Source organism: Macrosteles quadrilineatus, unplaced genomic scaffold (genome assembly GCF_028750875.1).
Source record: "Macrosteles quadrilineatus isolate MER2022 unplaced genomic scaffold, UCM_ALF_1.0 Scaffold_8__2_contigs__length_117827958, whole genome shotgun sequence".
Classification (NCBI taxonomy): domain Eukaryota; kingdom Metazoa; phylum Arthropoda; class Insecta; order Hemiptera; family Cicadellidae; genus Macrosteles; species Macrosteles quadrilineatus.
In genome coordinates, this window is record NW_026542601.1 from 9,299,975 (window position 1) to 9,326,984 (window position 27,010).

General features: G+C 35.7%; 2 protein-coding genes across 6 annotated transcripts in view; one reads left to right on the plus strand and one right to left on the minus strand.

Annotated features, from left to right (window-relative positions):
* The window catches only part of LOC128999665 (uncharacterized), a 98,330-nt gene extending 73,610 nt beyond the window's left edge, over positions 1-24,720 (minus strand). Inside the window, exons 1-4 of the mRNA XM_054426284.1 lie at positions 24,558-24,720; positions 16,942-17,125; positions 15,485-15,646; positions 10,657-10,784 (exon numbers count right to left, since the gene is read on the minus strand). Coding sequence (XP_054282259.1) covers positions 10,657-10,784; positions 15,485-15,646; positions 16,942-17,041 — 390 coding nt within the window. The 5' untranslated portion in view covers positions 17,042-17,125; positions 24,558-24,720. The remainder of the gene's footprint in view (positions 1-10,656; positions 10,785-15,484; positions 15,647-16,941; positions 17,126-24,557) is intronic.
* A 2,148-nt stretch (positions 24,721-26,868) lies between these two features.
* LOC128999867 (uncharacterized) overlaps positions 26,869-27,010 on the plus strand; it is a 50,619-nt gene continuing 50,477 nt past the window's right edge. For 4 of the 5 annotated variants that reach the window (XM_054426594.1, XM_054426593.1, XM_054426595.1 and 1 more), the window contains exon 1: positions 26,869-26,946. In XM_054426594.1, coding sequence (XP_054282569.1) covers positions 26,880-26,946 — 67 coding nt within the window. In that variant the 5' untranslated portion in view covers positions 26,869-26,879. The remainder of the gene's footprint in view (positions 26,947-27,010) is intronic. The other variant, XM_054426597.1, reaches the window with a different exon arrangement.

The following is a 27,010-nucleotide window of genomic DNA, read 5'->3' on the forward strand; positions in this document are numbered from 1 at the left end:
ACGAGAATGTGTCTCGATGAAATGTTTTTCACAGTCTTTATCTTGAGGCGAGAGAAGAGGTATTGAAGGTGGTTCTTCGAGAGACCAAAACTTCTGTAGAGTAGAGTGAAGATCGATATCAGTGGTAGATAAGAATGTAGAAGTGCCCATAGGGTATGAAACTGATTTGAAGATAGGTGTGGTACCTATTACAACATAGCCAAAAATAGTGTTGAGAACATATGGCATGTTAGCTCCAAGACTGACTGAGGATCCGAGTAGAGTTTGAGGGAAGAGATCCGCTCCGATGAGAGGTCGATGGGACCAGGCAAATCAAATGTTGGGTCAGCAAGAGTGTAACCCTTAAGTGTGGATTTCACAGAGTTAGGTAACTGAACGGCTGGTTGATTATTTGAAATTTTGTCCAGAATAAGCACAGGATGTGAACCAGCAAAAACATGTCCACTAAGAGTGGATAGTGACACATGAGAGATGCCTCTTAAATTTACTTTGGCAGAAGAAATTCCCATTATAGAAGGGACATTTGCTTTTGTTCGCTGTAGTTGCAAAAGTGTAGCACAATGCTGTGTGATTATAGTATTTTGCGAGGCGCTGTCAAGTATAGCACGCACTACTAATGACTGGCCGTTGATTGAGGATACATTGACTAGAGCTGTAGCTAGGAGTACAAGACCTCCATTTTCAGCTACACTGACAAGACTTGCTGAAGTGCTCCCGGTTGTCGAAGATTCTGAACAATTGTTTTGCACATTTCCGACAATAGTATTCGTAGACAAAGGACTACTATCAGAGGAATTAGGTAGGCCTAAACGTGTTTGCTGAGAAGCATTATTCTCAATTTTGCCAAAATGAAGCAAAGTATGATGTCGTCTCTTACAGGTACGACAAGTATGTTTAGAGACACAGCTGCTCAGTCTATGCTGCTGGTTTAAACAGTTAACACATAGGTTCTTAGATTTCACAAAACCTTGCCTAGTTTGTGGAGTAAGGGCTAAAAACTTTTCACACCTGTAGATTGAGTGTGTATCAGAATTGCAAAATACACAATTTGAAGTGAACGGCTTGCTTGTTAGCATGACATACTTGGCTGTTTTTCCACTAGTGGAGTTTTTGGAAAATGAAGCATTTTTGCTAAGACTAGATGAACTGACCTTACCATGTGACCCACATGACACAGTCAAGAGGCCTATGTTTGCTGCCTCCCTCTGTGAGCACTCTTTTTCTAGAAAGGAAACAACATCCTTAATGCTAGGGATTTCTTCATAATTACTGCGCTTACGCTCAAACTCAGCACGGAGATTGGTGTCGAATTTTCGCAAAATACAAGATGTCAGAAGAACACTTTCATTAGAGATATCATGGCCTAAGGCCTTTAATGCCTCATAGTTTTCGTTGTATTTTGATAAAAAATCCCTTAGTTGGTTGACAGTGGGCTTTTGTAAGACAGGTAAATCCAAAATGTTGCTTACATGAAGATTAACAAGTAGCCTAGTGTTCTTATATCGCTTAACTAATGCGTTCCATGCAATTAGGTAGTTAGCCGCATTGACAGGTAATGATTTGACTAAGTTTAGAGGCTCATTTGCCAAACAAGACAACAAGTATGTTAACTTTTCAACATTTGACAGAGAATCATTTTTGTGGACAGTTTCCTCAAATAAATTTTGAAATGCAATCCATTGTTCTGCATCTCCAGAAAATGTAGGTAGAGTTATGCGTGGAAGTTTTACTGTGCATTGTGAAACAGAGGGCTGATTAGGTTGAGCAACCTCAGTCGATTCATTAAGTTGAGGTACATTGCTAGGAAGCAAAGTTGTTGCTGTACATTGAATTTCAATAAAAAGATCCGAGATAGTTTCCTGAAGTTTACTTATTTTGTCAGTGTCGATGTCAGAATCACATACAGTGCCAAAAAGTTTATTGAGAGATTTTTCAAATTCATTATGTTTTTTAGTAGCAGTGTCTAAGAGTGCTCTCAATTTATTTAACTGTGGATTAGTTAATTCCGCAACCACACTTAAGTCATATAAAGCCTTGACTTGTTTATGGATAGCCTTAATTCTAATCTCAAGAAGCTCAGAAGATTTAATAAATGTAGTAAACCTCATATTGTAAGACGAAATATGCTCAGTAAATTACTGTACTCACAGATAATTGCTGTAAAATCACATAGCCTAACTTGGGCAATATCAATCAACATTAAAACATTTCATTAAATAAATCCATAAATTTCCAAAATAAAAATATATTTCTCTTCCTCAGTAGATTTTAAAACTGTTCCTTAATAATCCATCAAGTTTATTTGCATTAACAAGTCCATAAATGATACGACAAAGTTTGTAAGCAAAAACATAACCTCAAAGTTGCACTGACTTTGATCATCAAACAGACGATTTGATCTATGTAGCATCACACAGCTGTTGATTCATGTAGGTTAGGTTGTAGACATGAACTCATGGACATGGAACAAGGAGATTGGATTTTGTGGAATTTTACCAATAGGATTGGGTTAAGGTCGCTACTAGTGGCCTAGAAATGAACTAAATACACTTAGTTCTGGAAATCGCCTACAGATAGCATTAGTGAAGTGACATCACATGATTTCTAAGATGGCTGACAGCTGACAATGCTGACATAAGAAATGAAATTGTGGAAATGACAAATGACGTCATAGCAGCACATGGAATGCGTGATTGTTTGGACATGAATGGTTTGGACATGAAAAGTTTGGTCTTTGCAAGCAGCTTAGCAGTAAATTGAACAACTTAATTAAAACAAATTGATATGAAATTGACACTTTTAATTAATAAATATTGCAAAATGTATTTGTCTTCAAAATAATAGGCAAATTAGTCCATAGTCTGATAAATTATTCTGCTCGAAGGCCAAAAAATGTGGGATAATTTGAATATGTTACTTTTAGAATGTAATAAAAAGACAAATTTTGTAGTGATAATATTTAGATATTTTGATGCACGCACCTTTTGATGTCCTGAAGTCGAGTTGTAGTTAGGGGCGCCCCTGTGATGATGGGAGATGCTTTCACTACTTGCACTGTTACCTAGTTTCGTCCTAGTTCTTTGCAACACTGAATTTAATATAATAATGTGAATGTCCAAAACAATAAATAAAACAAAAAACTGCTGCTTGCTTAACTAAAATAATAATAAACTGGTATTTTAAAAAGGGAAAGTAAATGGCAACTGATGGCCTTAGAATGAGAATTGAATAATACAAAGTTACTGATGAACTTAGTTTAGAAGTTTAGTGGACTGTAGTTGAGTTGAGAGTGACCGGTTGACCGGTAGAAAGAAGGGGGGAGGGAGAGAGAGAGAGAGAGAGAGAGAAGATATGACGGTCTGTCTCTATGGAATTGAAACAATTGGATTGGGACTGAACTGTTTAACAATATGGAACTGAAATAACATTATGGAATGAAATATTCTTCTAAGGCCAAATGGGAACAAACAATATAATAGAAATCCTTGACAACTGCAATAAGCATTTTATACTTATATTCCAACCCCGTACGAAGGACGGGTACTCTGCTAGTATATACAGGGTGATCAACTCAAGGAGGCCACCATTGGGATATCAGAAACGGTAAGAATTAGAGAAAACTTTAAATGGGGGACATTCCTTTATTTTTTGTGGTAGTTAAAAATATGATTTTATTTTTTTGAAATTCAGCCGCCATTTTCCAAAATGGCGGCCAACTTTGAAATTTCTTATGGAAAACCCTATATTTTATGATGTTTTCGGATAGAACAGGCAATTTAAAAACTTTTTTATTCTTGTCATTTTTCGATAAACCCACTCGTTTAGGAGTTACAGCCTATGGAAAAATGACTTCCGGTGTACATTTTACATCATGTAGCTCCTAAACAAGTGGGTTTATAGCGAAAATGCGAAAAGTAAATAAGTCAAACAAGTCTTAAAATTGCATCCACATTCCATAAAGACCGTAAAATGCACAGTTTTCCACTTTTCAAGTTTGCCGCCATTTTGTAAAATAGCCGCCATTTTTTAAATAATAGAAATACTAGTTTTAACGAATTTTATGGTCTTTTTGGAATGTGGATGCAATTTTAAGACTTATTTGACTTATTTACTTTTCGCATTTTCGCTATAAACCCACTTGTTTAGGAGCTACATGATGTAAAATGTACACCGGAAGTCATTTTTCCATAGGCTGTAACTCCTAAACGAGTGGGTTTATCGAAAAAATGACAAGAATAAAAAAGTTTTTAAATTGCCTGTTCTATCCGAAAACATCATAAAATATAGGATTTTCCATAAGAAATTTCAAAGTTGGCCGCCATTTTGGAAAATGACGGCTGAATTTCAAAAAAATAAAATCATATTTTTAACTACCACAAAAAATAAAGGAATGTCCCCCATTTAAAGTTTTCTTTAATTCTTACCGTTTCTGATATCCCAATGGTGGCCTCCTTGAGTTGATCACCCTGTATATACTAGCAGAGTACCCGTCCTTCGTACGGGGTTGGAATATAAGTATAAAATGCTTATTGCAGTGTTATACTCAAGCTTTACGTTTGCAATAAGGGAGGACACAGTTTGATAAAATTTGCTTTTTTAAATTTACAGTATTTTATAGTTATACACATCTACCACTTGTAAAAAACATCATGTATTCGACAGAAATTTAGTCATTTAGATCAGCGCAGTCTGTTGGTGGCTCACATCAACTGCGACAAATTTAATTAAAAAAACTGGTGACGACTTTAACGTGGGGATCGAATGTAAAGGTTCAGGATTCTCTATTTTCACCCCAGGCTGTAAATAAAACATGTGATTGGGATTTCTTCCATTTGTATTGATTTTCTGTTTAAATTTAGTTGTTATTTCGTCACCAGCATGGCAACCCATAAAGCCCATTTAAAAATTTCAAATTCATTTTTTGTGTTTATATTTGAGCCTATTTAAATTTTTAAAGGGGTTCTGCACTTCTACAGAAAAATATCTTTCTAACGGTATGCGTAGATTTTCCCTGCGATGCACACGAGCCGAAAAAAAAGGTTTTAAAGAAACATGCTTGCCTATTAATATATAGATAGATACTCATAAGGTTAACATGGGGAATTACAGAGCCACTGGGGCGGAGCCCGAAAGGATTTTTGAGATAAGAATATGCCTATATGTTAATCAGGAATGTAAGCTATCATCATGCCAAATTTCAGCCCAATCCGTCCAGTGGTTTATGCGTGATTGAACTTATAGGGTTTTCCATAAGAAATTTCAAAGTTGGCCGCCATTTTGGAAAATGGCGGCTGAATTTCGAAAAAATAAAATCATATTTTTAACTACCACAAAAAATAAAGGAATGTCCCCCATTTAAAGTTTTCTCTAATTCTTACCGTTTCTGATATCCCAATGGTGGCCTCCTTGAGTTGATCACCCTGTATATATGTATGTGTCCGTTAGCGCGATAACTCGAGCAAAAATGATCCGATTTTGAAAAAAATTTGGTACAAATGTGTAAACCCACATTTATTCGAACGAGTTCACGAACCAGACCATGGAAACGGGGGTGTATGGGGGGTTTTATGGGGTAAAAATGGGTTTTTCCCATTTTTGACCCTAAAAACAAAAATTTTGCAATTTATTTTTAAACCATTTTGTAGAGCTTAAAAAAAGAAATAATTTAGTATATTGAAGCGCTGTTGTATGCCCAACGGTCATAGAGAAAAATCAAAAACAGTGTAATTTAAAATCCCCATGTTATTCTTATGGAGAAAATTAAAACTGTTGTAGTTTACTTGTTTATGGATGTATGTTGATAAAAAAATTTGGCAAATTTATTTATTTCATCTTATACTATTGACGTATGGTCAAAAAACACTTTTTACCTTCCCCGTAGCAGCAAACCTAACCATTCGTTAAATATAATCTATACTTATTTAATACGCAAACAGGTTTTTTGTGACAATTACTCCTCCGAAACTACTGAACCGATTTACATGTTCTTGGTGTCATTGGAAAGAGCATAACGTGAAGTTGAAACTTTCTTTATAGGGAAATAATTAGAGAGTGAGGCCCTGGGGCTCTTTAAAGTTTTGTATTTCTCCATAAGATTAACATTGGAAACAAATATTGTTATAAAACTCCAGCTGTTGTCAGAAATGCTGTTCTGCTATTTAATTTATTTTGTTTACAAGGAGATTTATTTCTTGGTGCCATGTGTTCAATGAATTATTATTTTGCATATATTTTTAATGCAATACACTATATAAAGTGATTGTAATACATTAAGATATCTTAATTTAAATAATCCAATAAGCACGATTGAGCCTTTGCCTATATGTAAGTGTGTTCTAACTGTTTCTTATTGTAACTATATAATAGTATCTTATAGTAAAACCAAAGTATTCTTTTCTGCATCCTACCCCGTAGCGAAGCACGGGCAGAGCAACTAGTGTTATTTAAACGAGGTGTTAGCCCGTCCTACGTACGGGAATTCAGTAGTCAGTTAAAACCGTGTACAATTCAGATCAGCTAGTTTACACATAAAGACAAAGTTTCTTGCAGTTTTAATGTGAAAAATCATCTTGTAAACAAATGTTGTGTGACCAAATATGTTTTTATTCCTCATAATATATACCTGATATATATACCTGATACGGCCTATACGATATGCATTTTAAATCTGATAATTTTACAATAAAACATCAATTCTGCAATTTTTACGATGTGAAAAGCGTTTAAGTGAGGCAGCCGATTCGCACAAACGCACACTGATTATAAGTAGCCTACAGTCACAGAATAGTAGTATGTTTTCTCTGCTACAGTAGAGAGAGTAATAGTCAATTGAGAAGTGTATAGACCTAGTCAACGATACTACCTTCCATAGCATACCTGCCTCTTCATTAATTATTATCACCACAATACAACTACTATCACAGAAAACGTACTACTATACACAATTTCCAGTAGGTCTGAATAGAAACGACCTAAAATAAAACGATAATATCCAATAAAATTCACAGTACACATAATTTAACTTTGGTGTCCTAACATCAAAACTAATCGTCACACCTATCCTCAATTTCACTGCATTAATTGCTAAATAAATAAGTGTAAACAAAGAAAAGTAAAAAAATAACAGTTTGTTTTGAAACAGCTGTTTGGTTCAAATAACATTCATTTGAAAAAAACTGGTCACATGTAGCAGGAATATAAAAAGTAAAAACGCTAGTAAAGCTAATGACGTAATTGTCAATGTTTATTATCCATACCGTTATCAGTTCTATCCTTGATAATTACCCACCCTCATTGAATAAATGTACATTGTAATTTCCCATATTAGTTAATTTAAACTACAATATATTCATAGTTAAAATAAAAGTGATATTTTCACGTTTGGGGGCGCTGATATAGGCACCCCCAAACGTAACCACAACTGAACGATTTCACGATTTCATAAAAGGATGGTTTGTCTAATTGCAGTATCCGAGGTCAATGTTGACGTTGTGTTCAATCTATGTCATCCATCTGTTTATCTTTGTATAAAACCCGTCTGAGGCTGAGGTTGTGGTGGTAATTTAAAATCGTGATTCCTGATTATTCTTGATCTTCTTTTTGTGACATCAATATTAGCGGGCCTAATCCAAACAATTTTTAAGCAGACAAACATAATTGTAAACAAAAAGCTACCATGAAGAATTAAAACATGTAAACATTGTTATTTTTCTAATCTTTCCTTGAAAAGTGGAGCAGTAAAATAATTTGCATTTATCCTTTTTTATTTAAGACTCGTGTAAGCCTCGATGTGTACTGTGGTTTAATTAATTTTGGTCTAAGCTATTTTAAACTGTGGTCTAATTATCTCTACTAATCTTACTTATTTACTATAATCAATGACAAAATAAGAGTAAATTAAATAACCTCATAGTTCCATAGTTTATAATTTAACCAGCTGTTAGTTAAAACAAATTATATTGCTCTAAAACAAATCGAAGATTACAAAGATTGCATTAAAAATAATTTGAACATCCTACTATGTATATTTAATTAATCTGTCATCCTTTTACAGAAGAATTGAACGTATCAATGATTAGCATTACACATACCCTACTAATATTATAAATGAGAAAGTTTGGATGTATGGATGTATAGATGTATGGATGTATGTTTGTGACAAGTGAACGCGAAAAATACTGGTCGGATTGGGCTGAAATTTGGCATGATGATAGCTCACATTCCCGATTAACATATAGGCATATTCTTATTTCAAAAATCCTTTCGGGCTCCGCCCCAGTGGCTCTGGAGTTTCCCATGTTAACCTTATGAGAAATGAAATTATTGAATCTTAACAGCTGTTTCAATTAAACAAGTTGGTTCTGTTCTGTGATGTTCAATAGCATTAAAGTTACAAAAATTACCAACAGGGTGCAGCACTATTATTTCTTTTACATTTATGACAACAGCTAATTTGCAACCAAAAGGTGAGTGAGCGTAGCGAACGAACTTCAACCTGGAGGCGAGTTAGCGTAGCGAACGAGCTAACCTGAAGGCAAGTGAGCGCAGCGAACGAGCTCCAACCTAAAGGTGAGTGAGCGTAGCGAACGAGCTCCAACCTAAAGGTGAGTGAGCGTAGCGAACAAACTTCAACCAGGACGTGATTGAGCCATGCGAACGAGATAATCTTGAAAATTAAGAAGTTAAACGGGGCAAAGCCCGCGGGTTACAGCTAGTTATAAATAAGTCAACCCTAAGTATGTCTTTACATTTTTATCCAAATACCGAATTTGTGACACAAAAGCTGAATGTTTACAGCTGTTATGTTAAACAAATTATTTTATGCCAAAAGCTAGTTTAAAATCTTAGCGTCGGCTGCTAGACTTTTTAAAAATTAAAACACAATTTCTAAAAAACTGGGACCCTAAAATAAAATTATGGCTTCGACATTCCCTAGTTCTCAAAATTATCTTTCTTTCAACACAAAAATCATGAAAATCCGTCGAGTGGTTGATTCAGAATCGTGAAATAAAAAAACACAGTTTCGTTTTAATATTATAGATTGGGAATAAATATGTCTTATTTATGGAAATATTTTAGTAAAAATGTAATCAGACAAGTTGAAATTCGCTTAGTCTGCAGATTTGCTGCTACTGGGGTATTTATGATGTGTATTGTTTTGAAAATCAGATCATTTATTTCCTTACAAATATTTATCATAGGAATTTTGTCAATTGTAACATGGTTTATTTACTTGTTTATCCACATGTACAAAATCGACAAATCAAATGGTTTTATGTTTAATAAGTCATACACAGCCAATACTTAAATTTAAACAATAATTTGATTGCCAGAACATAATAAGTCAAAATTATAAAACCCAGAACTGTTTTAAAGTCAAAAGGAGCAATTCAACATTTCATTTTTAGTAGTACTGTTACTATTTGTGTTTGTGTTCTTTTCTACTCCTACTTTTATTTTCTTCTAAACCTAAGTGTGTTTATTTGTTTTAAAAGACAGAGAAGATTTCCCAACAATCAGATGAATAATCCCTGTGGGGAAAACTTCCAATATTTCATGTACCGATACCACTAATGAGGAATTATTCATAAACAAATCATAATTGGCTTTCCTGTCAAAATCCAAGTTTTAAATTCAAGAAACAACATGTAACAAACTTACAAGTCTCCATATTAAAATTGATATAGGCCTACCCAAATAAATAACTGATTAATGTCTCATGCCACCATATAGGGCCTACCCATTATAGATTTAAGTTATCATACCAAATGTAATTAAAAGGTCCTAAATGAAAATGGACTGAGGTATATGAAATTATATCCACACCGGAAGATATTGTGCTGATTCACAACAATAGTGAGGAAATTTTCACACAATAACTAACTGCAGAGTCAATGGAATTCATCAAATTCATTAACAAGATATGATTTTTTTATTACATTGAAAGAAACTACTTATCATGATTACACAACAACTAATGTTCAAATATATCCCCACCCCTGTTTCTTCTATTCTTATCGTATCCAATCAGCTGTTTATGTTTATTCGGTTTCCATCTCCTACTGGTTTTTCTAAGGTACAGTAAACCTTCATTTATCAGATGGGGGAGTTGTCCAGATTAATGAAAACTCCATATAATTTTTTTAAGTTTTAAAATCTAAGCACTACTCTTAAACTGTTTGAGCTCATCTTGTAAATATAATGAAAATGTTTTAAGGAAAAAGACTTTCGAATGTAGATTTTCTGAATCTAAAAAACAGCCAGCAGTTGTGCGCAAAAATGGACAGTATTATAACTACTTTTCACTGACAGTGACCATGGCAACTGCTTGTACGCCTAGCCATCGCCAGGGAGAGACCTGGTAGTGGTAGAGCAAGGGACTTCCTTCCCCGAGGTCAGGGTTCAAATCCCGCCAATTACCGATGGATTTTATACTTAAGTGATAAACCCAAAACCCTAGGACTAGCCTGAAGTAATGTGAAAAACAATCCCAAGATAGAGCCTAGTGAACCTAAACGTGAAGGTAGGACATAATACGAAAATAATTCTCTCTATCCAAATGCTTAGAGACGATTGTTTGCAAATAGCAGCTACACAACAATGCTGAATAATTTATAGGGGCTCATTCCTAAAAGTAAACAATGTTGAACTATTTACCCCTCTGAATTTGTTCTGATGTTGAAGCGCAACCCCTCTTCTAAAGAGAGCTTTAACATTATCAGGCTCCAGAGCGAGAGTGCTATTGGCATCAGAGAGCGCCGCAGCGTACTTGCACTGCTTAAGATCTGGAAACAAAACAATTCATGATGTGTTTGATTTATAACATATCTACTATTCCACTTTAAAACATAGTTTAGATTAGTGATAGTCAAAACCAGACACTTTTAACCTCAAAACCGAAACAAAAACATAAAAATCTGGAAGGCAATACCATCTCTTAAGACCAATGCAACAGTTTTTATTAAGATTGGAACTAGCCTACTTGTGCCATTTATTACAGATTGCAGAAATCCTTCTAATCTCACTTTGATATTGCAACAACAATAAGAAATTCTGAAAATACAGAAAACTTTTATTTTTGTTAAATTAAGATTTTAAGATCAGTCTCTTTTAAACTTCTTTTCTCTGCTGTGGTCACAGTCGACAACACAGAAGATCACTTCAGTATTGAGCTTTTTAACTGCCGTTTCCTTTCAATCTACTCTCAAAAAGTCTTTTATTAGGATAAAATATCAGTGTTACATTGCGTGAGCCTTTATTGTGTATCTATTGGACCCTGAACTGATAGTTTTCTCAGTTTTAATGGCTAGACTCAATCCCTTACCAAAAACTATTTAAAATAGAGATTGGTGACTTTTTATTGCAACTTTGTCACACCCTAGTAAGATCTATGGCTTTAGTAAATCCAACACTAAGCAGTGTGTTTGTGTAACATATGAATATTAGTTGTTTTGATTTTTGGTCTAGTTTCCGTTTCCATCTACAGTAGCCCATTATTTATATGTAGTAGGCTCCCACATAATTGTTTTTGAGGAAGCAAAACAAAGAAATGTTGAATAAAGCTTCAAGGTCAAGCTATCTGTTTGTACTGACAATTGTCTGCTCCTTAGACCTACACATCTGTCTGCTGTGCGCCTGCTTTGTCACAACATTTTGTGATTGGGTATTTGGTAACCATGACAACTTTAGTAGCCTGTGATTGGGTGATAAGTAACCACGGCAACTTGTTGAATGGGTGGATGAAGAGAAACTCAAGAAAGAATAGAAGAACAAAGAGAAAGAATAAGAGATGTATTTATGTCATTGTTATATTTATAGGTGTATTTTAAACATGATTTTACGACTGTTTTTATCATCTATAAGTGGGCTACTATTATTTTATACTTTTTTATGCGTTACTTATCTAATGTTTTTATCGACATTCTTCAGTCCTGAAACAGCGTAGCAGTAGCCTACACTAAGAAGGCTGTACTTTAGTTTACGTCCTACACTCATTCGAATGAAAAATATTGATTAATATACAGTAGAGTCCCGCAAACTCGGCGTAATGTGGACTGGAAGGGTGCCGAGTTTGTGAAATGCTGGGTTATTGGGAACTAGGGTTAAAAATAAGAACAATACAATTTTAAAGCTTTTTAACCGCCTTTTTTATATTTATATTACAAGTCAGTATTAAGTCATCAGATATTGTAAACAAATCCTTAGTAAGAGTTGTAAATGATTCGACTTGAGCTGGCTTCAGTTCATGTTTAACTCAGACACAAAAAATCACTAACTATCTGCGCCAGGTGATGGCCGAGTTATCCAGACTGCCGGGTTATCGAGTGCCGAGTTTGCGAGACTCTACTGTATTATTCGATATATCGATTATTTCATTCGGTTAGTTAGATTAGGTTTTAACCTATCTAACCAAACTTAATATATCGAATTAAATAATCGATATATCGATCGATATATTCATTGGAATAAGTGTAGGACGTAAACTAAAGTGCAGCCCAAAAGAATTATCATGATTGCGTAAAAGCCTACTAATTGTATTTTGATGATGTATTATGCAAATTATCACATTTAAGTCCATTTATACAATATTAGGCTTTGTTTATGAGTTAGAAATGTCGTGTTGGATTAATCATGGTTTTCAGTTATCCGTGGTCTGTTAAAAATACAGTTTTACTATGTTTTTATGTCAATAAACACGTTCCTCTAATAATCTGACCTTGTTGCTGTTTCGACCATGCTCCCAGTCCTTTAGGTGACGGATTAGCAAGTTTCTACTGTACATCATGCCACCTTTTTACAGTACTATATCATACCATTTTCATTAATGGCATTGGCTACAAAACATCACCTGATTCAGCTCCATATACATCACAACATCATCCATGTCCATTCGTCTATTCGCCACAGTCAACCACCAGCGGTTCAACCCAAACTTGCTGTTTGTATCCGTGTCAAAGAAAAGTAAACTATTGAAACAATTATGTCCACTTACCAGAGTCTGTTAAGGTTGTAAGTGCAAACCACAAACATGCACACTTTTTAAAATTAGCATAATTATGATTTAATAAAAAAAAGGGTAATAGTGAATTATCTAGATTTACAGTTGTTTCTACCATGATTTCAAAAACTTCGCATTTTGCTAGTAAATTAGCCAATTTTAAGGTTACATACTTAACCCTCCAAGTGTCCATAGTAATGGTATTAATGTCGACACATTTATTGCACAATCGCAGGGCGATCGCGGCAAAATCATGGACATTTCCCGCGGCTGTTTAGAAATCACTGTCGTATCCCGCGGTCACGGAAACGTTATCATTGACGTCCGCAATCACGGCAAAATCATGAACATTTCCCGCGGCCGTGTAGACATCATCGTCGTCTGCCGCGGTCACGGAAATGTCATCGTCATCTCCCGCGGTCACGGAGACGTCATCGTCATCTCCTGCGATCGCGACAAAATCATGAACATTTACCGCGGCCGAGAAGATATCATCGTCGTCTCCCGCGGTCACAGAGACGTCATCGTCATCTCCCGCGATCGCGACAAAATCATGAACATTTACCGCGGCCGAGCAGATATCATCGTCGTCTCCCGCGGTCACGGAAACGTCATCGTCGTCTCCCGTGGTCACGGAAACGTCATCGTCATCTCCCGCGGTCACGGAAACGTCATCGTCATCTCTCGCGATCGCGACAAAATCATGAACATTTACCGCGGCCGAGCAGATATCATCGTCGTCTCCCGCGGTCACGGAAACGTCATCGTCATCTCCCGCGGTCACGGAAATGTAATCGTCGTCGCCCACTGTTGCGGCAAAATCATGAACATTTCCCGCGGCTATTTATACATCACCGTCATCTCCCGCGGTCACGGAAACGTCATCGTCGTCGTCCGCGATCGCAACAAAATCATGAACATTTCCCGCGGCCAAGCAGATATCATTGTCGTCTCCCGCGGTCACGGAAACGTCATCGTCATCTCCTGCGATCGCGACAAAATCATGAACATTTACCGCGGCCGAGCAGATATCATCGTCGTCTCCCGCGGTCACGGAAACGTCATCTCCCGCGGTCACGGAAACGTCATCTCCCGCGGTCACGGAAATGTCATCGTCGTTGTCCACTATCGTGGCAAAATCGTGAACATTTCCCGAGGCCGTGTAGACATCATCATCATTGGCTTTCGCGGTTACGTAAACGCAAGACGACAATCGCGGCAAAATCATGAAAATTCCCGACTTTGAAATCAAATTTAAGACAAAATCCAGACTTTTCAAGACCATTTTGAAATTCAATACTAATTCCCGACTTTCCCGACTACTAGACACCCTGTGTGTCGCAAAAGCGACGCATAACACCACGGCGGGTGTGTTGTGCGTCGATTACACAACGCTTAACACTCGGAGGGTTAAAATGTTGTAACGTTTAATTTACATTTCAATGCTGTAATGAGATGTGTTTTTAACGTAAATATTAGATAAAAACTTTCACTAATACGAATATACACTATAACTTTGTATCGTATCATCTGATAACACACGTAACAAAACATGTAAATAACCATACAGGAAACTATTAATACATTACATTACATTACATTACATTTACATTACATTTACATTTGTTGTCATGAGAGCCGAAGCCCCCTGACTGCTTACCCGGTACCTATCCTTCAGGACATACCCGGGCCCCATGATGTAGGCCGAAGCTTGCGCATCAACCTTTAGCTCATCATGGGCGGATGACTTAAGGTCATCAGGCTCGCCGGCTGCCGAAGCAGACCCTTCGGAAAGAGGGTTGCCCCTCAATCCTAACCAGGGATTCCGGCTGCTTGTTTAAGCGTCACTCCACCTGGGTTCCACTAGGTCGGAACCTAAAGGTCCATAGTAGAGCGCCCCGACGCATTTAGTGCAAGCAACACTCGGGACCTATCTAATCCCTGACAGGCAGAACCCGCCATCAATAGCCAGGAGGAAGGGGACCATCAGAACGCTGACGGGGGGAACCCCAACCTCCCATTTACACCGCTGCCCGATCGAGGCCTGACCCATTGCTGGGAACCAGAGATATCCAGAGCGATAGATCCCCAGATACCCCTGGCGGGCTCGGACCCAGCACCCGATCTACTTCGTTTGCCCGTCAGACCCAACATCACTGCCAGGCCATCAGGGTTTCCCAAAAGGAGGCAGGTATAGAAGTGGGACCCACCCGGATGAACCTATCCACCAGAGGTGGCGACACCCTTGACTCAATTGAGGTTCCGGGAAGAACCCCCCACACTCAAGATAACCATATCGTCCGTGCTCAGAGACAGGGATAGGTTTGCATAAGTACCTACAAACCGTTGCCCTCACACTGCGGAAAGTTACGTTGCCCTTGAGTGTCCCCGTGAGCTGCGGGTACTTGCCCGTTTTCACCTCCAGGACTATTAATACAAGGTAACTAACCTATCCAATTTTTTATCCATTCTTTACATGATACTTACAGCATGCTGCTCTATTGTTGAAAGCCTTAGCTGTTGGCCATATTGCTATTGATGCGGAGTAATATTTTTCTGCTTCGATGTATTCTTTTGCTCCATAGTATTCGTTTCCGCGGTCCTTTTCTTTTTCGGCCAGTGCTTTTTTTTCTGTCTCTGACAGTTTTTCTGAAATATTTCAAAGTGTGAAAAATTAGGAAGATCTATTATACTAAGCGACGAGCGCTACTTAACCAAATGGGTGTTTAATATTTTACCTACGACCGTTAACTAAACTAGCCTTTTCAATTCAGTTCTTAGAATTGAAAAGATTCACTTTACAGTATTGTTTAATTACTTAACAACATTGTTTTGTTACTTTACAGTACAAGTTTGGACCAATGACGATCAAAGATTGAGAGAAAAGGAGTAAAATTGTAATGAGTTGAAACTCAACTTATCAGCTGTTAAGGCCAATTTAATTGATTATACAATGAGTGATTGGTTGGGACAATGAGTCTTTGCATGACAATCAGTGGCAATGAGAGGTTATAAACAAAAACATAACCTCTCTTAGACGTTATGAGTAGTGACTGTAAGTAATCAAAAAACGGTTGTAGGTAAAGTAGTGTATGCAACTCGCGTAATTAGCCTTTAAGACAACGGTAGATGTTTTTAAGGCACTCGCCTACTAATGTCTTAAAGACTATCTTCACGCGATCGTTGCGTAAACTATTATAGCAGCAGATTAAAGCAATGGTACATAGAACAGGTGTGTTAAAATACTTTTCCAGGTTGAGGTTCTTGCTTATGTGGCAGTTTTTTTATAGGCGACTGTTAGAAAAATATTTGGTATGGCTTCTACAGTCCCAAATGTTTCTGAGATCTTAAACAATATTTTTAGATGGAGAATACATTGATTCTGACCAATCAACAGGCGACAGATCAATTTGGAGCCATCCTGTAATATTATGGGTTGGATTTGTAATTTAGCTCAACACCATTAAATAACTACAACTTTAAGTTTGGATTTGACAAGTTAGTTATTGAAAATAAAATATCGTGATATTTAGTCCAGGAATCCGAAACCCCCGGACAGGGCTGTTATTGGACCAGGTCCTTTTCAGCCGAACAAGCATGAACCTTTATTTTTCACTAATTACAATTTAGGCTCTAGATATCAAGATTGATTGATGGAAACACTTTTAATTCAAATAAAACTAGTACTTGTTTAGGAGTAATATAGATATTATCTAATAAATAGTTAAGAGGGATTATGTCTTCTTATGAAATTTCAGGATTGTCAGACGTAAATTTACAGCTAATCACGTGGTATGATATGGTAAATTACAATACATTACATAAACTATTTTAAAGCATATTACAATGGAACTATCTAAATACTGAAATCAGAAAGGTTATGAATTGCACTGAATAGCATTAGGCCTAATTAACATATTTTAACTAGGTTACTTGTAATTTACCTGCTTCTTTAACAATCAGCTGAAGCCTCTCATTTTCCACCTCTTTTAACCTTTTCACTTCTTTTTCTTTCCCAATATCTTGTTGAGCCTCCAAATCCATCTTTACAATTTCGGTATCAGCATCATATTTATCCCATGTGTTGTAATCCGTGATTCGGGGTTTGGCTGTCTGTTTATTCTCTGTCTATTGTTAAATCATGTGACAAAAATTTTACTGTTGGTTTGGTAATGATGTTAAAATTTTTAAAAAGATTAAATTATAAACAGTAGCCCTAGCCCTATCTATCAAATATGTAAAAAATCTTTTGTAAAGTTAATTTTTAGAATTAAACAATGTTATGGATGGATGAAAACTTGTTTACTATGTCAACTAGATGTTCACCCAAACTGGCAAAAATATAGGCATTAGACCTTGATAACAAGTCACCCTGAATAACAAGTTAATTTGTAAATGTGGGCAGGGGTGCCCACTAGGGGGGGGGGGGCTGTGATGCAGACTGTGTCATTGAAATTCCTTAAAAAAAAACAAATAATTTAGTATTGAAGTGTTTTTGTATGGTTATTGGTTACCGGTACGGTGGTCCGGAGAAAATTGTAAATTAAAAATTCCCATGTTATTCTTATGGAAAATAAGTAAACTGTTGTAGTTAGAATCAGAATCAGAATCAGAATCCATTTATTGTCATTTGTCAACATTACATTGCTATAGACAACGTCAAAGAACATAAGAAATACAGTAATATGCAGTATAAAAAGAAATAGTACAATGTACTTGTCAGACTAACAGATGTAACAGAGTAAAACATAACAAAGAAATAATTAGCATTCAGCAATAAATTGATATAAACTACGAAAATTAACAATAAATCAACTACAACCACTCACCAAAGTATCACTAAATTAAAGCTCATAACAGATCAAATTAAAATTTATATGAACAAAATTCATCAAGAGAATAAAAAGCTTTGCTTATAAACCAGTTTGACAGTTTCAATTTAAATTGTTGAATTTTGAGGTTTCTGATCTCTTGTGGCAATTTATTAAAACACTTAATTTGTAGATATTTATGGCTGACTATTGTTTTCCGCAATCTAGAATAGGGTGGAACAATATCTTGTGCTCTTCTGGTGTTATAATCATGGACCTTGTCAAAACATATAAAGTCACTCTGGTTTTCCTTTACATGTACAAGATTTTGAAATATAAAAATGCAAGGGACAGTCATTATATTGTAGTTAATAAAGCATTGCTTACAGTCATCTTGATAAGGTAAATTGGCCAAAATCCTTACTGCTTTTCTTTGCCAAGCAAAAACATGAAGAGCACCACTACTATTTCCCCAGAGCATTGTGGCATATAACAAATGGGAGTGAAAATCGCTAAAATAGGTATTTAACAACATATTTCTGCCAACACATTGTTGAAGCTTGCGTAATAAAAAACAGGCCCTTGAAAGTTTAGAAACTACTGAGTTGGTATGAGATTCCCATGTAAGCTTCTGATCTAGAGTGACACCCAGTAATTTAACAGGCTTACAATCTTCCTCTGAGTCTATTTTTTTTAAAGTAAAACAGATTGTTTCAGTCTTCTTGGCATTGACTGTAAGGTAGTTAGCATTAAACCAAGAACTGGCTAATTCCATTACTCTGTCACTGTGTGCTTTTACATTTTTTAACACTTTATCAGTAATTATAAAAGAAGTGTCATCCGCATATAAAATGGTTTTGCAAGGAATATTGCCGGGCAGATCATTGATATAGATTAGAAACAGTAGTGGACCGAGAACTGACCCCTGTGGAACCCCAGCAAGGACCTCCTGAAAAGAGGACTCATAGCATCAAGTTAGCTTGTTTATGGATATTTGGATCAAACTTGGAACTTTGCAAAATATTATATGAAAGATTGGTTCAGCTAAAAGTGGTGTAAGTCATGTAGGGGGTTTTGTTTGCTCAAGATATAGCCTAGTCGAAATTGCAAATCATCTTCCTCTAGGACTTTCCGAAGCAGGCATAATAGTATTGATATGATATAGTAACTGGGTAGAGAATATCAATAAACATTCCACATCTGCAAATGCATGTTTGGTAATTAAAATATTTAACACTTTTAAGACAATTGACGATTATGCACTGTCACACTTCTTAGGTCGTGTGAGGAATAATTGCATTTAATTTATATTTAGACCTGTTTTACGAATGCTTTGGTTTTCACAATACACCTTTATTTGTCAATATCATACAGCTATTCACTGAAACATGCGGACACACTTTCAACCATGTGTGATCTTTCAAAGGCATTTGACTGTGTTCCGCATGACATTCTTCTTGCTAAATTGGAATATTATGGTATCAGAGGTGTTGAGCTAAACCTTTTTCGCCGGTATTTGACCAACCGCTCGCAGAGAGTTTGTTACAAAAATAGTCTCTCTGATGCAGAGGTGATGAAAAGTGGTGTACCCCAGGGGTCGGTCTTTGGCCCTTTCCTGTTCTTGGTTATGATGTCAACATTGAAACTATTAAGGGTCAGATGGAAAATTGCATTTCTGAATGTAATATATGGTTTAAAAGTAATGGTTTGTTGTTAAATAGTAGCAAAACCCAGTCTATTTTGTTTAGCTTAAGAAGCAGGAATCTTAGCTTATCTTATGTGAATGAGAATGTAAAACTGTTAGGAATACATTTAGACTCAAAACTCAATTGGAATTTCCACATAAATAATGTTACAAGTAGACTATCAAGAGTAGTTCATCTTCTTCGAAAAAAGTGTTTGTTACATGTAAAAGCAAATCTAGGTTCCATAGCTTTAAGAGGTGAAACTCATGTCCATTTAACCAGGAGGAGACATTACTTAGATTTACCTCAGGCAAGGCTTGCAAAAACACAAGAATCCTTTTCTTATCTTGGTATTAAATTGTTTAACAGGCTACCTCTTGAGTCACACCATGTTAGCATGAAGTCCTTTAAATCTAGTCTAATGGCCTGGCTGCTTGACAATCCGTTTTATAGTTTGGAAGAATATTTTTAATGTTCCAGAATTAATTTAAGTTTTAGTAATTAATTACTGACATTGACTAGTCTTGCTCTGTTATGTTTACACCTTGTTACCTTGTTTATAGTTATATAGATAGCATTGTTGATCTTTAGATATATATATATATATATTCACTCTTGTTAATTTATTAGTCTTAGTATCTTGACGTCAACTGTACAAGTGTGCAATCTTGTTTCTTGTTGAAATAAATCTTTGAATCTTTAGAATCATATATATATATATATTTTTTTTTTTTTTTTTTTTTTTTAGTCGGAATATTCAATACTAAAAACAGAATTACTGTATACACAACTCAATGTAATTCATTTAGACTCCATGGCAAGAAATAGTTTATTGATCAATATGAAGCAAACAACTGTTTCATGAAGAATTGGCTGTAGCTTCATTTAAATGGTTTCAACTAACAGCTGTAGGAATGTTATCATTATTTATTGCCTTCTCTGCACAAATGGTTTCAACTAACAGCTGTAGGAATGCTATCATTATTTATTGCCTTCTCTGCACAAATGTAAACAAAATAAATGTTAAATATTTAACCCTCCGAGTGTTATTTGTCGCTGCAGCGACTCACAAACACTGTTTACGGCGAAGGCTCTATGACTGACAAAATCGGATTGAACTGGATCGAGTTAGGTATCGTTTTATTTTACAGATTCAGAGCTTTCTCCGGAGGTCTGTCTCTAAGCGCTATTCATTTTAGTTCCAAAAATATTGTAGCAGACAGCTGACGTGCGTATTTGTAAACAGCTTGGTTAACCTAGGACCGATGACTGATGTGTTTTATTACGTTTATCATTGTTTTAGTGTTAAAAATCAAAAGTAGTGATATACGTGGTGCATTATAAGAAGATTTAAGTGATTTTGAAGGGCTGGTTGATGATCCTGAAGAAGTAGGTAGTGATATTGATGTAAATTATCAGCCAGATTTTTAGCTATGCATTCTTAGCTAAACGCTAAGTACTGAAATCTGTTTTTTGCCCATAACTTATTTATTTGCAAATCTACTTCCTTATATTATTATATATTTGTAATCCTCATAAAATTTAGAACAAAGTGGCTATTTTCAAATATTTATAGGCCTATAATTTATACAATTTCATTAAGCGGTAACTGATTTTTTTTATTTTCCAAAATATTTTTTTTACCCAAAAAAATTTTTTGAAACAAATGTTCCTTATGTTCTATGTATAATATTGAAGCCCATGATTTTCCAAACACAATGGTATATAGAACAGTATAATTAACATTGTTTTCAAGCTTCTCAGATCCGTTTTAATAAAACCTTGCAAATGAGCAAAAAATAGACAGACATTAAGGCCAAAACAAGGGACACTCGGAGGGTTAAGGTTTTCAGAATTTTTCACCGAAACAAATATTATAGGTCTACTTAAACATAATATATAAGGTACCAAATAGAAACTCTCCTGGTTATTTTGGTGGTGGAACCACACTGATCGGTAAAAGAATCACAGAGAAATTGATGAACATACATAGAAAAAAAAACATTGCCACAAACAAATTGAGAACCTCCTCCTTTTGTTGGTAGTGGGGAAGTCGGTTAAAAAGCAGAAAGGCTGTAAAACAGTTGGTATTGCAGGTGATTTGTTTTATCATAAATTGTATGTCATATGGTAAAATAAATACAGTACTAACAGACCTGTTTACTCTGCTCTTGATAATAATAATGATGTAGCAGTTGCACTTTCTAGCTTACAATCACTTTGCACAAACGATCCTGATGAATTTTACGGCACAGGCGAGGACCATGATGAACAAATCATAGATGAAGTACCTAATGACAAAATATCTTCTTTGTACAGGAAAAGTCCCTTTTTTAAAGATTTGTGTTCAATGAATGACCACTTGTTTTGTGAACACAGAATTTTGAAGGCTGACAACGATCAATGTGAAAAGGAAAAGTATACAAGTACCCCAATGTCTTTGTCCTCATGCAACACAACTAAATGGACAACATGAAACAAACAATGATTACTTTTGCCCAGCCATTGCTAAGGTTATAGCAAAGAGATGTGTTGCATACTTGCCATTTTGGCCTGGAGTCATGCTGGAAGGTGATAGTAACGATGATGTATTGGAAAGAATGAGCAATGCCCCTTGTGAAAATTGGTTTGGCCAGACAAAAAATGTTATACTGGAGGGGAAAATGGATCTTAGAGCTAACAGGTTTGTACAAAAAGTTCACAACGCAAAAAGTTTTCACCAGTCTTAGCTATACTGAATCTTCAGGTTGGGAAGAAATTCTCCTCTTTGTTATTAGTAGAGTTTTTAAACTTATTGAACAACCTCTCTGCACACTAGTGAATCAGTCCCTTCAAGGAATTTTCTACCATGACTACCATGACAAAATAGGTCTGTCGCTTGATTTGACGTCCCGACCATTATGGCAAAATTTGCAACTTTGGAACATGACAGTGGCAATCCTAAAACATAAAGGTTTTTCATATATCGAGATGGTTTGTTTGGAGCTATACAAACTTAGAGATTTTTTTTAGTTTTTTCGATTTTTTGTAGAAATACCAAATATACCAAAAGCTTAGTGAGCTGTTCATTGCAAAATGGCCCTAAAACCTAATCTATTTACAGCAAAACATATTTATAAAAATGTCATTAACTATTTTTAATATTCAATTTTACATTCGTTATGGTCGTGACAGAATGTTGTGTTTTTCCGTCAAAGATGCTGTATTAATACAAAACCACCAAAGATATTGCATTACCATAGACATTCTATGAAACTTCAAACGGCAATAAAATTAAAAATAATATAAAAAAATGTTCTGAAAAATGGAAACAATTATTATAAAGTGTTTTTCTTGAAAATGTACGGTTTTAATTTTTCACTCAATAACTTAGCCAATCTTTAGCCACTTGGTTTCTTTCAAAATCACCATATTGTTTTCATTTTTCTCTTTTTTGTAGGGTGGGCCCCAACACCCTTTCATTGGTGAGGACCATTGACAGTCCCAGGATTTCATTCCGGAGGGTATGACCACCAGGGGTCTGGGGGGTAACTTATTTAATATCCCCCAGATAAAGAGGGGTCCGGAAAAAATTTAGAAATTAATACCTAAAAACATATTTTTAAAAGCCCTGATTTTCCCCTATGACAAAAGTGGCAACTCTGGGTAGACTAACCCACAACCCATAGGGCTTGTATGACAGGTGGAGCCTAGGGCCTATGTATTTTTTTTTGTAAAGCCAGCACTGGTGATTAGTTACTAACTAGCTGTACCATCGGGCTTTGCCCCGTTTAACTTCATAAGTATTCGCATGGCTCAATCACGTCCTGATTGAATTTCGTTTGCTACGCTCACTCACCTTTAGGTTGGAGCTCGTTCGCTGCGCTCACTTGCCTTCAGGTTAGCTCGTTCGCTACGCTAATTTGACTCCAGGTTGAAGTTCGTTCGCTACGCTCACTCACCTTTTGGTTGCAAATTCGCTGTTGTCATAAATTTAAAAAAAAATAGTGCTGCACCCTGTTGGTAATCCTTGTAACTTTTAATGCTATTGAACATCATAGAATAGAACCAACTTGTTTAATTGAAACAGCTGTTAAGATTCATTAATTCCTTTTAAATATGAAAAATCATAAGGAACATGGGAAACTCCAAAGCCACTGGGGCGGAGCCCGAGAGTCCAACCAGAATAAAAACTACTTAGTTTTCCTATTTAATGCCTAAAAAATCAGTGTACCAAATTTCAGCCTCCTAGGTAAATGGGAAGTGGGAGAATTAGTGATGAGTGAGTGAGTGAGTGAGTCAGTGAGGGCTTTGCCTTTTATATATATAGATGAGGAGTACAGTTTCTTAACTGGGCTATGCTAAATATCGATTGAAACTATTGATTCGATAAGTAAACTTTCATGCAATTTTTTTACCATCAGCAAGTTTGGTTGGTTAGGTTAGGTTATGATACCTGAGTTAAATTTTGTAATAAGTTAGATATATTTTAAAATAACTTATCAATTATTAATCAATATTTTCAATTCGATAGTTCCAATCGATATTAGCATAACTCAGGAGTAGACTTCCATATCTGTTTTGGCACAAACAACCGAATGAGTAATATTGATTATTCGATTTTTTAGTTTGATATAGGTATCGATCAATATTTTCATTCGGTTGTTTGTGCCAACAGATATGGAAGTGTACCCTAGCTCAGTTAAGAAACCTAATGAGTCCATGCCATGTCATGGTTGTAATGTAGGCATGCTTACACAGGGTGAGTTTACAAGATAAGTTACAGCCATCGACATTGTAGCAAACACATCAGCCACCAATAGAAAAACACACATGATCGTATTCTTTATTTCATTAAATAAAGATGTTTCTTTGAAGCATCAGTTATCGGTGCTAAATTTCTAGAAAAAATGGGCTTTCAAGTGCGAGTTTGCTCCTTATGTCGAATGTGGGCTGGCTGGAGCCACGATTACTAGAAAAATACTGGAGCTATTGTTCTGGTATCTTAGTTACAGTTCAAGAAGCAATGTTGACAAATCAGATTGAGAGAAAATCAATAGTAGGTAAAGAATAGATTCTTCTTACCTTGCTTGTCCTAAATTAGTCTCCAGCTCCAGCTATAACCCTAGCCTAATCAACAATATAAAACTTATTTCTTTTCCATATCAAGATCACACAAGAAACTAAGATTCTAGTTTAGACATGTCCTCCTGAGTCCTGACTTCTTATATGTCTTAATCTTACTTAATCCTTCCTGTTAACTAAATGAAATGAAATGAAACCATGAACAACTAAAACACTATACTCAAAAGAGACTGAGGTGAGGACTGAGGAGTCAGGAGGAGGGAGAGTGAGCGAGGAGAGGAGAGGACAGAGGAGACGGAGACGTTGAGTTTTGTTTTTTTGAGGGAAGGTTGGTGTTTTTATTGTATTTTGTTGTATAATCAGTCGAGAAACAAGACTAATTTTAAAGTATACAATTAATTATAAACTTGCATCTGTTACTGTTACTATGTTGCAGCGCATTGAACTTTCACTTTGAATAATTTATAATAACTCACATTACTCTATCACCGCGTACAGATGGAAATTACGGCTACTTTTCGATAACGCGTTCTACCGTTCCGTGACTGACTGTTGACATTACTAAATGGATCTGGAGGGAATGTCTGTAAAATGGTCTGTAACGGTAACGAACGCGTAACTGAAGCCATGAAGTGACACGGTATTAGGTGACAGAAGTAACAGGTTACTGTCACCTAATACCAGTCAGTCACGGAACGGTGGAACGCGTTATCGAAAAGTAGCCGTAATTTCCATCTCTAGTGGTGGGTGGTGGGGGCATCGTAGTGGTGTGGTGGTATCGGTATGTTGTGGTAGACTTCCGCAGAAAACCGAGGCTTTAGAAGGGAACAGTGAGAACCTCAAACTTTGATATATTTTTGATGAATTACGATTCATATCAAAATGTTTCGATTTTTAACCAGCTCGATAATGTTATCGTATTTTTTTACTTTATTCAATTTACAATCTGTTCAAGGTGAACAGTGATACCAAATGATATAAATAATAATACAACATTAACTTGAAGAACATGAGCTAGTGATTGACCACTGTCAACACTAGCTAGCAAAGATAATTTTGATAACACTTACCCGAATCTGAATGGGAGGTCCAATTGTACGTCGCTTTAGTCTGTAAATGGTGTTGTGATTGTCCAATAAATTAAGTGCAGGATGATTTGAATGATTTTCCAATTTGATAATGTATTTTTCACAAGATTTTATAATTTCTTCTTCGACTGTTCAAATTTTAAGATCATTGTGAAGTGTTCTGTTGGTATAAACCAAGGTGCGTTGACAATTTTATGTAGCCTATATTTTATACAATAATATCATAATGATTTTAATAATAAGTTTACCGTCCATATGAAAAAATTCATGGTGGAAGGAAAAACACCTTCCACCATGGGATGATATGGTATAAATAATACCCCACCACAGCAAACCTGCAGACTAAGCTAACTTCAACATGTCTGATTAAATTTATACATTCTATCGACTACCTAACACACTAATATATTAATGCACCAAAGATTAATACACGAATACTCATGGTATTCGTATTTATATAATAGTCAAAGGTAGTGCCAGTATGTTTTATCTATGGTAGTACTGTACGACTGTACGTAAGTATTCATGGACTACGGATTACTATGTTTACTCTTTGCCGTTGAATAATTTTCTACGGAAACTCACTTAAGCCTGCAACCAAGTTAGAAACATATTAACCATATTATATCATAGACTAACCAACACAAGTAGACTTCTCATCCCATTGTAAATTTTGAAGCACGTTTTTTTCGTGTCTAGTTCATGTACGTGACACATGGGCGCTAGTGTCGACGAAACTTTGTTTCTATTATTTTAGGGTTAATTTCTTGATTTGTGCTTTACTGTTTGGTTATATAACTCGGGGACAAGTTATTGTTTATGATTAGATCGTATTATTTGGTTAAACGAGGTTTTAAATGGCTGTAATAACGGGAAACAAATTGTAAACAAAACACGACATCTGCAGAAAACCGTACAGAACTAACAATAAAATGGTCTTCAGCTGTTCCATAAGGATGAGAAATCTACTAAGGGAGTATGTTTTATCTATGATTATATAAACCATATTAACGCTGCATAAAACCAAACCAATTTAATTAAAAATAATATTATTAGACCAACCATAGATAAAACATACTCGACCAACCAACAAAATGGAGTATATTTAATCTATGGGCTCTTCCAGGCTTACTTTTCTAATAAGCCAGCTTATGTAAAAAATATCAATCAAAAGTATTTTTTTTTTATATTTGAGGTTATGTTTATGTTTGTTTATCAACGATTCAACGAATGAATGAGAATCGTTTTTGAATCTCAAGTTTTGCAAATTGCAAATTCATTTTCCGAAAAAGAGGTGAGTGGTGAGTAAAACTAGTGACAGTTTATTTCAGTACATTATTCACTATATTAGAGTTATGGTCTATA